This window comes from Manis javanica, chromosome 4 (genome assembly GCF_040802235.1).
Source record: "Manis javanica isolate MJ-LG chromosome 4, MJ_LKY, whole genome shotgun sequence".
Taxonomy (NCBI): domain Eukaryota; kingdom Metazoa; phylum Chordata; class Mammalia; order Pholidota; family Manidae; genus Manis; species Manis javanica.
In genome coordinates, this window is record NC_133159.1 from 79,258,929 (window position 1) to 79,274,758 (window position 15,830).

Genomic DNA, 15,830 nt, shown 5'->3' on the forward strand with positions numbered 1-15,830 from the left:
TTTGGGGGTTATTTTTTCTTGCAACACAATCTAGCTTATCCTGACTGCTATACTGACTTCAGGGAAGTTATTTAGCCTCTCTAACCTTCACTTTCCTTATCTGTAAAATGGAGAGTAAACCAGTATCTGTCAAGTAAAGCTGCTCTCAGGATTAAATAATACAGGTAAAAGTACTTAGCACAGTGCTAATCACAAAAGTATATAGTAGATATTAGTTGTTTTCTAACATATCAACTAGCACTTGGTGTGTTAGCAATGACAAATGAACATAATGGAGACTATTACTTTCTTTTTTAAATGGTGAGCTTCAAGTTACCAATGTTCTTTTGTCAGTAATTTGGGCTGAAAACCTGGGCATCTATGAATTAACACATTTTAAGATAACTACTATAGAGTTAGCCTAACTCATCATAAGAAATAGCTCTATTGTTTCTTTTTGTATCATGAATTTGGGGATACCATGAAAAAATGTTTCATATACATACACTCTCTCTAAAACTCTTAAAGCTTATTAAGGAGATATTATCCTCATTTTCAAAAGCCTATTTGTAATAGGGATATATTGTACTATATTTCCGTATGGGATCCAGATGATCACATTTCATGATATCACATTACTGTTTACATTTAATTTTCTCTCAGCCACATTACAAATGGTTTATTATTGGTTAATGACTGCCCAGACCAGATAAAGATGACAATAATAAACACTAACATCTATGTAATACTTCATAATGTTAAAAGTGCTCTTACATGCAGTTTCATTTGACTTTGAATTCTGTGAGGGTATTTTCATTTCTAATCGAAGAAAATGAGGCTTGCAGAATAACCTGTTTCAAGTAACAAAAAACTGGGACTGCAATCTAGCTAGGTCTCTTTACTACACATTACATGCCTATACTACTACAGAACTCTGTAGTGTAATAGTTATCTACAAAGTGTGTTATCTACAGATCTATCATAAGCCTGTAAGCCGATACAGCATAAATGTTACATGAAAAAGCAAAATTATCCTATTGACAAAAAAATTCAGGAAAGACAAGATTTGGGTCAGTGACAATGTGATAACTCTGGGGATACTTCTTACTAGCTAGCTTTTTCAGACTGATAAAAGTGGTAAAGCCAAGATAAATGCAGACAATGTGACAACTAAGTTAACAGTAAACTGCCTTAAAAAAAAAAACTTCATGAAATGCAAACATCTGAGCCAACAGTTTCATATTCTGATTTTGAAGAAAATTTTAAAATATTGCTTTATCAAAGAAATTTTGTCCTAAACTTAGTAGTGCTGAGAAACAAGCATCTACACTTCAGAAATTAAAGAACCTTCAACTGGAGAAAATAAATGAAAAAATAACAAAAAAGTGTAGTTAACTTAAGGTCTCCTTGAGATGCCACATCTAGGCTCTTAAACTGAAATAAAACATTTTAAGAAAACACCTCAAACAAACCAGGTACTGTCCTATCAAGAATATACAGTATTTGAATAACGTGCCAAAAGTGATTTAAATATCTCATTTACTTTTTAGAAATTGCAACACCTCCCCCCCATTTATAACATAGCCTCTTCTTCCAAATGACAGTATGACAGACTTAAGTTTTTTAAAATAATGCAATTTTTGTGAAGAACTTGACACACATGTTGATATACTACTGGTCACCCTGTTAAGAAGCCTACATAAGAGTTGATTAAGATACTTTAACACACTTCCCCCTTCGCCCCCACCGCAAAGAAGCCAATGAGCAATGAAAAATGGGCTAAGTCGGAACTTCGTAACGTGGCTCAGGGCATGCCAGGCATTTCAGCTAGGATGGCTCTTACTTTTAGCTTCCAGTTTAGCCATTAGTAGTGACTATTACGAGGGCAAGTAACTTCTTTTGAATCTTTCATTTCTCATAAAACGAGATAAAACTGAGCTTTGATCCGAATAACCTTTATGAGATTATCAAAAGCTTTTCCTCCGGACGACGCAGGCAGAGGTACACGGGGTTCTGCTTCCCCCTATTGCTCTCCTGGAACTTCCGGGCCTGGTTCCTCGTCCTTTCAAACCCCAGTTCGGCCTCGTTAAGGAATTGCAAAGAGAGCCATTTAACGCAAGCCGGCGCTTCTTTGTCTCCAAACACGGATCGGAGAGAGTTTCGAGATCTCATAAGGTTGAGAGATAGTAGAAGCGATCCACCCTCGCCGTCCACCCACGCACCCCATCCTGAGTCGGGCTCCTCAGCCCAAGGGAGTGCGTGCCGGTGTCGTCCCGTTACCACGAGGCGCACACTCGCACGGCTACGAGCTCTGCGAGGGGGCGGGATCTCGCGGCGCGTGCTGAGACGCCGGCAGGCGGAAGCTGCTGGCGGCGAGGACAGGCGGGTCCCGCCGGCGCGGGTGGGGGAAGGGCGGCAGCCACACCCGGAAGTCGGTCTGGAATGGAGGAGGGGACTTGGTGGGGGGGGTGAGGCTTCCGGTAGCGCAAAGGGTGTCGGGAGAGGTTTCCCGCAAACCCTCTCTGGCCTCTGGAGGCACCTCTGTTGCCGCGGCTTCGGCTTCCACGATCTGCGTTTGGGCTAAACGGCCACATCCGGCGCCACTGCCGCTCCCCTTGTACCTGGCTCTGTCCGTATTGGTTCCCAGGCAGCAGCGACTGGGGCCGACATGTTGTGAGCAGCGGCGCGGGTATCCGAAGGATGGTTTGGCCGAGGCGGTGGCAACGGCTGCTGGCGGCGGCGGCGGCAGCGGGGGCGCCGGCTCTGTAGAGCCAAGCTCTCTGGGTGTCCGCCTGATACCTCGGCGAGGCCGGTGGCCCTGGACCTTGCCTCTTCGGTGCCGCTGGGAACTGTTTAGGCGACAGCATCCCCCCCTCTGAGGAGACACGAAGGTGGTTCCCCAGTGCTCAAATTTCCGGACCACCTTGCATTCCCCTTCCCGACCTGGGCAGTGCTGTCCCCAGAATCTTATGCCCCCCGACTTTCACCCCCACCCTCGCCGTGAATTTTACACACACGGGTGCTCCCCGCCCTCGCCCCCTTCATTTTCTGCACTTTCTCTTAGCACTCCCGGGATCACGCTCCGAGGGCGGCCTTTTGAAAAGTCTTCGCGGAGTAGTGGACCGGAGCTGGCGACTTTTTAAAAGTCGGGGCGCGAGAGATACGAAAATACGATGGCTTCCTCATCTGGCAACGATGATGATCTCACTATTCCCAGAGCTGCTATCAATAAGATGATCAAAGAGACTCTACCCAATGTCCGGGTGGCCAACGATGCCCGGGAGCTGGTGGTGAACTGCTGCACTGAATTCATTCACCTTATATCCTCTGAAGCCAATGAGATTTGCAATAAGTCGGAAAAGAAGACCATCTCACCAGAGCATGTCATACAAGGTAAGTGGTACGTGTGGGATTTTGTTTAAGTGGGATGCAGGACAGCCTGCTAATGACGTGACCCGTTCATGTCAAAGCCTTCGTTCCTCAACCCTGGTAAGAACTGGTAAATGAAAAAGCCACGCGCATGTAGAAGCAGGTTTAAGAAAACCCCTGTGTATTATTTTCGGGCTACTTTTCATCCAGAGAATATAACTAAGGATTGCAAACATTTAGGTCAGCTAACATCCCCCAGAGATAAAAGTATTAGTAGTGGTCTCAGTTTACAGCCACACAAAGCCACAAGAATTTTGCCTGCCTAAAGTGGAACCTAGATCGTGACAAATGAGAAAGGAACCCAGAAGTTTTCCCTGAGAAAACTAATATTCAGACAGAAACTTCAAGCGTAAGTGAAGACAGCACCCCTTCCCACTCGACCTTTTTACCAATGTAAAGGAAAAAGATGTAGAGGAAAAGATGGATTTGCTGAACACATGAATACAAAATATTCTTAATATGAACGTGTTCAACGTTGTGGTTTATCGGTATTGAATAAAGAGAGTATATTTTCTGCTTGCTTTAAAGATGGTTTAATGGTCTTAAGTTCAAGTTACCAAAGCAGTCCAGTTCTGTTCTGTTAAGTAAAGGGTAAACGTTCTTTAATCAATCTCCCTTCCTTCCTTTCTTTCCTTTTTCTTTTTCTTCCTTCTTCCCTTTTCCTTCCCTTTTTGTTCTTTTCCTTTCTTTCCCCCCCCTTTTTCCTCCCCTTTCCCTTTCCCTTTTCCTTTTCCACTTTGCTTTCATGTAGCTTGTTTTGTTCTATGGAGAAAAAATTTTAAGGCTTGGATTGAAATATTGTAAAAGATTTTTTTTTTCTTGGGATGTTTTGCTGTCCTGTCATTCCCATTTTGATGTATATACACTTAAGCTTTTATTTACTGAACAGCACTTCTCAATGTTTTGACAGTTTCTTTCTTATCTTGGAAAGGATTTAGTCCAGGAATAGGAATTTGGGGGACTGTATTCCAGTGGTTTGTTTCAGGGATGGGGAGACATATTTACTAGTCATAATGTCTTGGGAAGAACTTAAAATATACTATTCTGAAAAAGTTGCATTCAATTTGAAATGATGACTTCTATAATTATCCAGTTAAGATTCTAACAATTTCTTGACTGCTTTTGAAGTCAGGAAAAAAAATCATGGTTAATTTTAATAATTTTGGTAGGCAGGAAGTTGGCTACTATTTTATTTTTAGAATTCAACTTCGTAAAGGGTTGACTGTCCTGTTATTCTGAAGTCAAGCTCATATTCATCATATCCAGTATTTTACTGTCATTGACAAAAGGATAAATGACTCATTTTTGGTCCTTAATAATGTGTGGAAGGTAGATTTAAAATATACTCTGCCATTTTCATTTCAGTACATAAGGAGAAAAAAAATCCCTAGGAAAAAGCATATTTGATTTTAAAGCTAGTGTTTTTTTTTTCTATTTGTTTGGTGTGCTCAATACTCTGGCAAGTAAAGTGAAAGCCAAGTTGTCATCTATTTTTTCCTCTTGTATTTTTATTTTTACCATGTATGTACAGTTGTTGTCATAAGTGTTTCACAAGATTATCCAGCACAGATAGCTATAATTTCCTTTTACAACTCAGCAAAAAGAAAAAGGATCTTTTATCAACATTGCCTTTCAATGAAAGTTGCAAAAAATTTCTAAAGGATCTGCCTCCTAAACATTTGTTTACACCATAGTGGGATGGTTCCAAAAATCTAATAACACATTACAATCTGTCTTCTTAGGTAGAGTTTATTCTTTTCTAGGATATATTTAGATTTCTGATTGACATGATGGAATAAAAGTACAGCTGTGGCAAGCGGTATGCTTAAATAGTTCAACTTTGGAATATGTTAAACTCAGTTCAAAGTATGAGTCAGAAAGTTTCAGTGAAAGCATTTTCCTTTGTGTACTGAGGGTGACTTACTAATTTTAAAAAATCATGTATTGACGTGTTACAGTCCTATAAACTTACCTTTTTTCTCCCTGTAACATTGCTATTATTAAGTGGATAAGAACTTAACCATTTTGTCCAAAATTCTGCCCAGTTAGGGTAATAGGTTTTTAACATTTATAATATCATATTGCTTAATTGTTTAAAATAATTTCTGCTTTGAATGGTTAAAATTTTCGTAAGGAAATTCTTAAGGTGTTTTAAAGTGTGTTTTTTACAGACTAACTCTGGGAAGCTTGGTAAATCATGGTAGATAGACATTTTCTATGCTTTTCTGTCAGCATATATTATTTAGGAATGTAGGGTATATTTTAAAGTGATATGATTCTCACATGTTGAAATTTGGGTTTTTTAGTAGTAAGTTTAATGAACTGGACTGCTTCAAGACATTTAACCTGTTCACTTGTCACTTAGTCTTGCCGGAGCAAATTAAGCCTATCAGGCAGTTTTGCAAAATGCCAGTTAAAGTAATTTTATTCCCAGTGAATCTGTGAAATACTATAACTTAGTTAAAAATCTTAAAAAATTTTTTTCTAAATGTTGTGCTTATTTTGAGTTTAAGAAAGTAGACTTGGCATTGAAGATCACAGATACACAAATAGAGGGTGTTCTAAGCTATAAAAGGTGTTCCTTCTATTACATTGCTGGTTTCTGTGAACACATTCTTAAATGAGTTCTGACATGTTCTGTTGCATTGTGGAAAGAATTAACATTGAAAGTAAAGAGCTGCAACTTCTACACTGGGAAGTCTTCAGCCTTAGGCATATCAGTTAAAGGTTTCACTATTTATGTATAAATAATACTTAATGGTTTCAGGTATAACTTACAGTTATTGAGAACCAGAAAGGTTTGAGAATCTTACATGAGATTCTAAGAAATCTGGAGTTGAACTCTGTTTATAAGGTTCCGAAGGGGCAAGGGGTGTTCATACATCAAAGACATAATTCTGAGCATTTTATCACACCAGCTTTTCTCAGTTAATGCAAAAGAAATCTGGAGTTGAACTCTGTTTATAAGGTTCCGAAGGGGCAAGGGGTGTTCATACATCAAAGACATAATTCTGAGCATTTTATCACACCAGCTTTTCTCAGTTAATGCAAAATAAGGATGTTTTAAATGATGCTATTTTCTTTTTGCATTTTTAATCTCTTTCTAATTTTTTCCCCCCACATTTATGAGAATAGTAACTGAAGGTAGTGAAAGTTTGAAGTCTGAGGATTAGCTTCTTCAGCAATTGAGTTGAAGGACTTGTAAAAGTCTCTCTTGCACTGGTAACTTTTGTAAAATACAATAAAAATGAATTGCTAGAAAAACAACGACAAAAAGAGACTAAAGTAAAAGTTAGATTTTTTATTATTAGATTCAATGTCCAAAAAATTACTGTCAAATTGCTGCTGAGTTTCTTTTTTTCCCAGCTTTATTGAGGTATAATTGACATATAACATTGTGTAAACTGAAGATCTACAAGTAATGACTTGAGATACATACATATTGTGAAATAATTACCACAGTAAAGTTAGCTAACACGTCTATCCCCTCACATAGTCTACAGTTTGCTGTGAAGGTTCTGAAATGGTTACTTTGAATCGCCATACTTATCTCATAGTACACCATTACAAGCAGTCCTGGCACAAGTTCATGGACCATACTTTAAGTAGCTTTGCTCTCATGCCTAAACCACAGTCTATTTTGAAAAGTGGATGTGAAGTGTTTTTGAAATGAGAGCATCTGAATGATTACAGAGAAGTTATAATAATAATGAGAATGAGAATGATATTGTATTGCCTAAATAATCATCCAGACTGATACTTTTCCAGAAGGGGCATATGTAATTTGCATTGCACATTTTATCACATAAACAGGTGCTTGTCAAGGTAGGATTTTTTTTTTTTATAAATTTTGTGGGGTTTTTTTTTTGAGAGGGCATCTCTCATATTTATTATCATATAGTTGTTAACAACAATAAAATTCTGTAAAGGGGACTCAATGCACAATCATTAATCAACCCCAAGCCTAATTCTCAACAGTCTCCAATCTTCTGAAGCATAACGAACAAGTTTTTACATGGTGAGCAAGTTCTTACATAGTGAATAAGTTCTTACATGGTGAACAGTGCAAGGGCAGTCATCACAGAAACTTTCGGTTTTGATCACGCATCATGAACTATAAACAATCAGGTCAATTATGATTATTCATTTTATTTTTATACTTGATTTATATGTGAATCCCACATTTCTCCCTTATTATTATTATTATTATTATTATTATTTTTAATAAAATGCTGAAATGGTAGGTAGATGCAAGATAAAGGTAGAAAACATAGTTTAGTGCTGTAAGGGCAAATGTAGATGATCGGGTGTGTGCCTTTAGACTAAGTATTAATCCAAGCTAGACAAGGGCAACAAAACATCCACGGATGCAGAAGATTTCTCTCAAAACAGGGGGGGTGAGGTTCTAAGCCTCACCTCTGTTGATCCCCAATTTCTCACCTGATGGCCCCCCTGCGACTGTGCCTGTCTTAGGTTGTTCCTCCCTTGAGGAATCTTACCCGACTCTGGCTAAGCGGTCATCTTCCGGGGCCATACAGGGAAATGTAAAGTTGGCAAGTGAGAGAGAAGCAATATTATTTGAAAAGGTTAGCTTTTTACTTTTTTGCAGATTTATGCCCTGTGGCTTCTATGCCCAGCATTTGTCTTGAGGTATCTTTAAGGTAGGATTTTTTTAAATTAAATTTTTCATTAAGGTATAATTGATATACACTCTTATGAAGGTTTCACATGAAAAAACAATGTGGTTACTACATTTACCCATATTATCAAGTCCCCACACATACCCCAATGCAGTCACTGTCCATCAGTGCAGCAAGTTACCAGAGATCCACTATGTCGCTTCTCTGTGATACACTGTTTTCCCCGTGATCCCCCACACCATGTGTATTAAACATAATACCCCTCAGTCCCCTTCTCCCCACCTGCCCTCCGACACCCCTCCCCTTTGGTAACCACTAGTTCATTCTTGGAGTCTCTGAGTCTGTTGCCATTTTGTTCCTTCAGTTTTGCCTCATTGTTATACTCCACAAATGAGGGGAATCATTTGGCATTTGTCTTTCTCCGCCTGGCTTATTTCACTGAGCATAATGTCCTCCAGCTCCATCCATGTTGTTGCAAATGGTAGGCTTTGTTTCTTTCTTATGGCTGAATAGTATTCCATTGTGTATATGTACCACCTCTTCTTTATCCATTCATCTACTGTCGGACACTCAGGTTGCTTCCATATCTTGGCTATTGTAAAAAGTGCTGCGATGAACATAGGGGTGCATATGTCTTTTTGAATCTGAGAAGTTGTATTCTTTGGGTATATTCCAAGGAGTGGGATTCCTGGGTCAAATGGTATTTCTATTTTTAGTTTTTTGAGGAACCTCCATATTGCTTTCCACAATGGTTGAACTAGCTTACATTCCCACCAGCAGTGTAGGAGGGTTCCCCTTTCTCTGCATCCTCACCAACATTTGTTGTTCTCAGTCGTTTCAATGTTCGCCATCCTTACTGGTGTGAGGTGATATCTCATTGTGGTTTTAATTTGCATTTCCCTGATGATTAGTGATGTGCAGCATCTTTTCATGTGTCTGTGGGCCATCTGAATTTCTTCTTTGGAGAACTGTCTCTTCATATCCTCTGTCCATTTGTTAATCGGGTTATTTGCTTTTTGGGTGCAGAGGTGTGTAAGTTCTTTATATATTTTGAATGTTAACCCCTTGTCAGATATGTCATTTACAAATATATTCTCCCGTACTGTAGGATGCCTTTTTGTTTTGTTAATGATGTCCTTTGCAGTACAAAAACTTTTTAGTTTGATGTAGACCCTTGAGTTCATTTTTGCTTTTGTTTCTCTTTCTCGACGAGATGTATTCAGGAAAAAGTTGCTCATGCTTATATTCATGACATGTTTGCCTATCTTGTCTTCTAAGAGTTTTATAGTTTCACAATAATCCAGTTTCATTCTCTTGCATGTACCTGACCAGTTTTGCCAACAGCAGCTGTTGAAGAGGCTGTCATTTCCCCATTGTATGTCCATGGCTCCTTTATCATATATTAATTGACCGTATGTAGTTGGGTTTATATCAGGGCTCTCTAGTCTGTTCCATTGGTCTATGGGTCTGTTTTTGTGCCAGTACCAAATTGTCTTGATTAGTGTGGCTTTGTAGTAGAGCTTGAAGTTGGGGAGCCTAATTCCCCGTGCTTTATTCTTCCTTCTCAGGACTGCTTTGGTTATTCGAGGTCTTTTGTGGTTCCATGTGAATTTTAGGACGATTTTCTCTAGTTCGTTGAAGAATGCTGTTGGTATTTTGATAGGAATTGCATTGAATCTATAGATTGCTTTAGGTAGGATGGCCGTTTTGACAGTATTAATTCTTCCTCTCCATAAGCACAGGATGTGTTTCAATTTATTGGTATCTTCTTTAATTTCTCTCATGAGTGTCTTGTAGTTTTCAGAGTATAGGTCTTTCACTTCCTTGGTTAGGTTTATTCCTAGGTATTTTATTCTTTTTGATGCAATTGTGAATGAAATTGTTTTCCTGATTTCTCTCTCTCTGCTTGTTCATTCTTAGTATGTAGGAATGCCACAGATTTCTGTGTATTAATTTTGTATCCTGCAACTTTGCTGAATTCAGATATGATCTAGTAGTTTTGGAGTGGATTCTTTAGGGTTTTTTATGTACAATATAATGTCATCTGCAAACAGGGACAGTTTAACTTCTTCCTTGCCAATCTGGATGCCTTTTATTTCTTTGTGCTGTCTGATTGCCATGGCTAGGACCTCCAGTACTATGTTGAATAGAAATGGGGAGAGTGGGCATCCTTGTGTTTTTCCCGATCTTAAAGGAAAAGCTTTCAACTTATCGCTGTTAAGTATAATGTTGGCTGTGGGTTTGTCATATATGGTCTTTATTATGTTGAGGTACTTGCCCTCTATACTCATTTTGCTGACAGTTTTTATCATGAATGGATGTTGAATTTTGTCAAATGCTTTTTCAGCATCTATGGAGATGATTATGTGGTTGTTTGTCCTTCTTTTTGTTGATGTGGTAGATGATGTTGATGGATTTTCGAATGTTGTACCATCCTTGCATCCCTGGCATAAATCCAACTTGACCATGATGGATGATCTTTTTGATGTAATTTTGAATCTGGTTTGCTAATATTTTGTTGAGTATTTTTGCATGTATATTCATCAGGGATATTGATCTATAATTTTCTTTTTTTGTGTGGTGTCTTTGCCTGGTTTTGATATTAGAATGATGTTGGCCTCATAGAATGAGTTTGAAAGTGTTCCCTCCTCTTCTATTTTTTGGAAAACTTTAAGAAGAGTGGGTATTAGGTCTTCACTAAATGTTTGATAAAATTCAGCGGTGAAGTCATCTGGTCCAAGATCTTTGTTCTTAGGTAGGCTTTTGATTACCAGTTCAATTTCGTTGCTGGTAATTGCTCTATTCCGATTTTCTGTTTCTTTCTTGGTCAGCCTTGGAAGGTTGTATCTTTCTAGAAAGTTGTCCATTCCTTCTAGGTTTTCCAGCTTGTTAGCATATAGATTCTCATAGTAGTCTCTAACAATTCTTTGTATTTCTTTGGTGTCCGTAGTGCTTTTACCTTTCTCATTTCTGATTCCATTGATGTGTGTAAACTCTCTTTTTTTCTTGAGAAGTCTAGCTAGGGGTTTATCTATTTTGTTTATTTTCTCGAAGAACCAGCTCTTGCTTTCACTGATTCTATTGTTTTATTCTTCTCTATTTTATTTATTTCTGCTCTAATCTTTATTATGTCCCGCCTTCTACTGCCTTTGGGCCTCATTTGTTGTTTTCTAATTTCATTAATTGTGAGTTTAGACTGCTTATATGGGATTGTTCTTCTTTCTTGAGGTAGGCCTGTATTGCAATGTACTTTCCTCTTAGCATGACCTTGGCTCTATCCCACAGATTTTGTGGTGGTGAATTATTGTTGTCATTTGTCTCCATATATTGCTTGATCTCTGTTTTTATTTGGTCGTTGATCCATTGGTTACTTAGGAGCATGTGAAGCTTCCATGTATTTGTGGGATTTTTCATTTTCTTTGCATAATTTATTTCTAGTTTCATAGCTTTGTGGTCTGAGAAACTGGTTGGTGAAATTTCAGTATTTTTGAATTTACTGAGACTCTTTTTGTGGCCTAGTATATGATCTATTCTTGAAAATGTTCCATGTGCACTTGAGAAGACTGTGTATACTGTTGCTTTTGGGTGTAGCGTTCTGTAGATGTCTGTTAGGTCCATCTGTTCTAATGTGTTGTTCAGTGCCTCTGTGTCCTTACTTCTTTTCTGTGTGGTTGATCTGTCCTTCAGCGTGAGTGGAGTGTTGAAGTCTAGAATGAATGCATTGCATTCTATTTCCCCTTTTAATTCTGTTAGTATTTGTTTCACGTATGTCGATGCTCCTGTGTTGGGTGCATAGATATTTATAATGGTTATATCTTCTTGTTGGATTGACCACTTTATCATTATTTGGTGTCCTTCTTTGTCTCTTGTTTCTGTGTTTTGAAGTCTGTGATGTGTCTGATACAAGTATTGCAACTCCTGCTTTTTTCTCTCTGTTAGTTGCATGAAATATCTTTTTCCATCCCTTCACTTTTAGTCTGTGCATGCCTTTGGGTTTAAAGTGAGTCTCTTGCAGGCAGCATATAGGTGGTTCTTGTTTTTTTATCCATTCAGTGACTCTCTGTCTTTTGATTGGTGCATTCAGTCCATTTACATTTAGGGTGATTATTGATAGGTATGTACTTATTGCCATTGCAGGCTTTAGATTCGTGGTTACCAAAGGTTCAAGGTTAACTTCCTTACTATCTAAGAGTCTAACTTAACTCACTTAAGATGCTGTTACAAACACAATCTAAAGGTTCTTTTCTTTCTCTCCTCCTTTTTCTTCCTCCTCCATTCTTTATATATTAGATATCATACTCTGTATTCTTTGTCTATCCCTTGATTGACTTTGGGAATAGTTAATTTAATTTTGCATTTGCTTAGCTGTTCTACTTTCTTTACTGTGGTTTTATTTCTTCTGGTGACAGCTATTAAACCTTAGGAACACTTGCATCTATAGCAGTCCCTCCAAAATAGACTGTAGAGATGGTTTTTGGGAGGTAAACTCTCTCAGCTTTTGCTTATCTGGAGATTGTTTAATCCCTCCTTCAAGTTTAAATGATAATCTTGCCATATAAAGTTATCTTGGTTCCAGGCCCTTCTGCTTCATTGAATTAAACACATTGTCCCACTCCCTTCTGGCCTGTAAGGTTTCTGCTGACAAGTCTGATGTTAGTCTGATGGGCTTTGTATGTGATCTTATTTCTCTCTCTGGCTGCTTTTAATAGTCTATCCTTATCCTTGATCTTTGCCAATTTTATTACTATATGTCTTTGGTGTTGTCTTCCTTGGATCCTTTGTGTTGGGAGATCTGTGGATCTCCATGGCCTCAGAGACTATCTCCTTCCCCAGATTGGGGAAGTTTTCAGCAGCTACCTCCTCAAAGACACTTTCTATCCCTTTCTCTCTTCTTCCTTTGGTATCCCTATAATGCGAATATTGTTCCATTTGGATTAGTCACACAGTTCTCTCAATATTGTTTCATTCTTAGAGATCCTTTTTCTCTCTGTGCCTCAACTTCTTTGTATTCCTCTTTTCTAGTTTCTACTTCATTTATCGTCCCCTCCACTGTATCCAACCTGCTTTTAATACCCTCTATCATGCTCTTCAGCGATTGGATCTCTGACCTGAATTCACTCCTGAGTTCTTGGATATCTTTCTGTACCTCCATTAGCATGTTGATGATTTTTATTTTGAACTCCCTTTCAGGAAGAGTCATGAGGTCCATGTCATTTAAATCTTTCTCCGGAGTTATATTAATTTTACTCTGGACCAGGTGCCTTTGGCGTTTCATATTTGTATATGGCGCCCTCTAGTGTCCAGAAGCTCTACTCTGGAGCTGCTCAGCCCCTGAAGCAATGTCGGGGGTTGTAGGGGGGCGGTATTGGTGCCTGAGGGGAGGAAAGAGCTTTTCCCTTCCTCCTGGCTGCTGTGCCTGTCTCCACTGCCTTAACCAGTGGGCCGAGCAAACAGGTATAAGCTTTTGTCCCAGAGCAGCCGGATATGGATCCCTGCTTTCCACAAGTGGCTGGAATCTCAGTCTCTCCAGGAATTCTGCCTTTATTAGCTTTCCAACCCGGTAATCATGCGAGTACCATGAAAGCACCATGAAATGTATGTTTGTGCTCCCAGAGCAGATCTCCGGAGCTAGGTATTCAGCAGTCCCAGGCCTTCCACTCTCTCCCCGCTCTGTTTCTCTTCCTCCTGCCTGTGAGCTGGGGTTGGGGAAGGACTTGGGTCCCGCTGGGCCACAGCTTTGGTAGTTACCCTGTTTCGTGAGGTCTGCTCTTTTCTCCAGGTGTGTGCAGTCTCGCGCTGTCCTCTTTCCTGTTGCTCTCTCAGGATTAGTTACACCAACTATATTTTCTAATTGTATACAGTTTTAGGAGGAAGCCTCTGTTTCTCCTCTCACACCGCCATATTTAATCCTCTAGTGTTAACTGTTCTTTATGTCAAGGTAGGATTTTACCATTTTTCCTTAAACTTGCTATATCTTTTGTTTTTGTTTTTCTTTTGCCACTCAAAAATTACTTTTGAATACTACTATGTCCTTTGCATTGTGCTGGATACTGCTAAGGTTACAAAGATGAATGATATTTGACTCCTACTCTGCATCAGTCTCTTCATTGTTGTCCCATATTTCCAGGAGTAGTGATACCATAGGGGACATAGTTCTTCAGGGTCTTCAGAAACTTGCCAGACCAGTGAACCAAGAAGTCACTTTGGCCTACATCCTCTTAATGTATTTTAAGTGAGTTACATCACCCTCTTTCCCCCAGCATACAAAAGAAAAGAGAAATAAGAGAATGCTATCTTAAATGTTTTAATTTTTTACATGAAAAACATGCATACAAAGCAATTCACACAAATTTTTATTATGTCAGAACTTTCAGGATTATGAAGCTTTTGTAAAATAAGATAAGCCTGTATTAAAATTATTGTTTCTGTGTGGAAGTTTTTACCTTTTTTTAAAAGTGGCTGTCTTTGTTAGATGCATCTGTCTTTCAAATTGAAAAAATGTGCTAGAATTTTTTTTTTCTTATCCCAATATACCATGTACTTTTCTGGGTATAGTCTTAAGATAGATAGCAGAGGGTAGCAGACAGACATCTGAGGAACAAGTGGTATGTGTGTTTTACCCACAAATTTTTAGAAAATTATTTTTATTTTAGGTCTTTTACTCTGAGGTCCTTCTAGAGCTAGGGCAATCAACAGTCCATGAAGTCCCTTTATATAAATTAGAAAAAGGCACTCCTTCCTTAAAAATGTAACCTTTACCAACATCTGCCAGAGAAAGTACCATAATGAGCGTACAAATCTATGATGGGTTTTTTAGTAGTGAGTTTAATGAACTGGACTGCTTCAAGACATTTTACCTGTTCACTTGTCACTTAGCCTTGCAGGATCAAATTAAGCATCTATGATGTTTACAAATCTATGAATGGCTCTCCTTGGATAGGATACTGTTGTGCACTGAACAACTTGTACAAGTGTAAATGGTGGCCATGCTTATGAGCCATTTACCTTATCCTTTAAGGTTCTCCTTTGTGTGAAATGACAATGAGCACCAAAATGATGTAAAATATCTCCCTGTTTAGAAGATACTATACCCAGTTATTGATATGTTAGCCATTTGGGTATAAAATTTGTATTGAAATCAGTGCAGTTTTTGAAATTAAATTTATGGCTGCACCTGTTGAACCAATGTATTGAGAGTATAGTATTCAAAGCAGCCCTTTGAATAATATTAAATAGTAAACTTGGATTTACTTGAAGTGTTTTTTATAGTAGTGTTTTCAACCTTCAATGTTCTTAAAGTTGAGGGTTTGGGCTTAGGGTTTTTTTTGTTTGTTTTTTAAATTTTTAACCTAAACCTTGCATGGTTAAAGGTAGTTTGGATTGGATTTTTTAAATGTCTAATCCAGTGGTTCATGACATTTTGAAGAGTTGTCTCCATTTTGTTGATTTATGTATTTTGTAAATTTAGTATTTTATATTATAAATATACTTGTTCTTGAAGTTAAGTGTGATAATGCATGGCTGTACATTTTTTTAGGTCTACACAATTAGTAGGGTACTCTTTTAAGTGTAAGAGAAAAAAATAAAGGAAAAAATACATAGTTCAAGTCAGTAAGTGACTCATATGCTAGACACTATGTTAAATATCATAGAATAATTGTTTATACCTACAACCCTAGAACTAATACAAATTAAATAATGAATACTTTTTTTTGCTCTTTCAGTTGACCAGCCTCTGTTCTAAGCTTTTTGTTAATATTAATTCATTTATTCTTCACAGCA

General features: G+C 38.2%; 1 protein-coding gene across 2 annotated transcripts in view; it reads left to right on the top strand.

The window, feature by feature from the left end:
- Window positions 1-2,461: 2,461 nt before the first annotated feature.
- The window catches only part of DR1 (down-regulator of transcription 1), a 35,836-nt gene continuing 22,467 nt past the window's right edge, over window positions 2,462-15,830 (top strand). The window contains exon 1 of one of the 2 annotated variants that reach the window (XM_073234303.1): window positions 2,462-3,372. In XM_073234303.1, the coding sequence (XP_073090404.1) occupies window positions 3,153-3,372 (220 nt within the window). In that variant the 5' untranslated portion in view covers window positions 2,462-3,152. The remainder of the gene's footprint in view (window positions 3,373-15,830) is intronic. The other variant, XM_073234302.1, reaches the window with a different exon arrangement.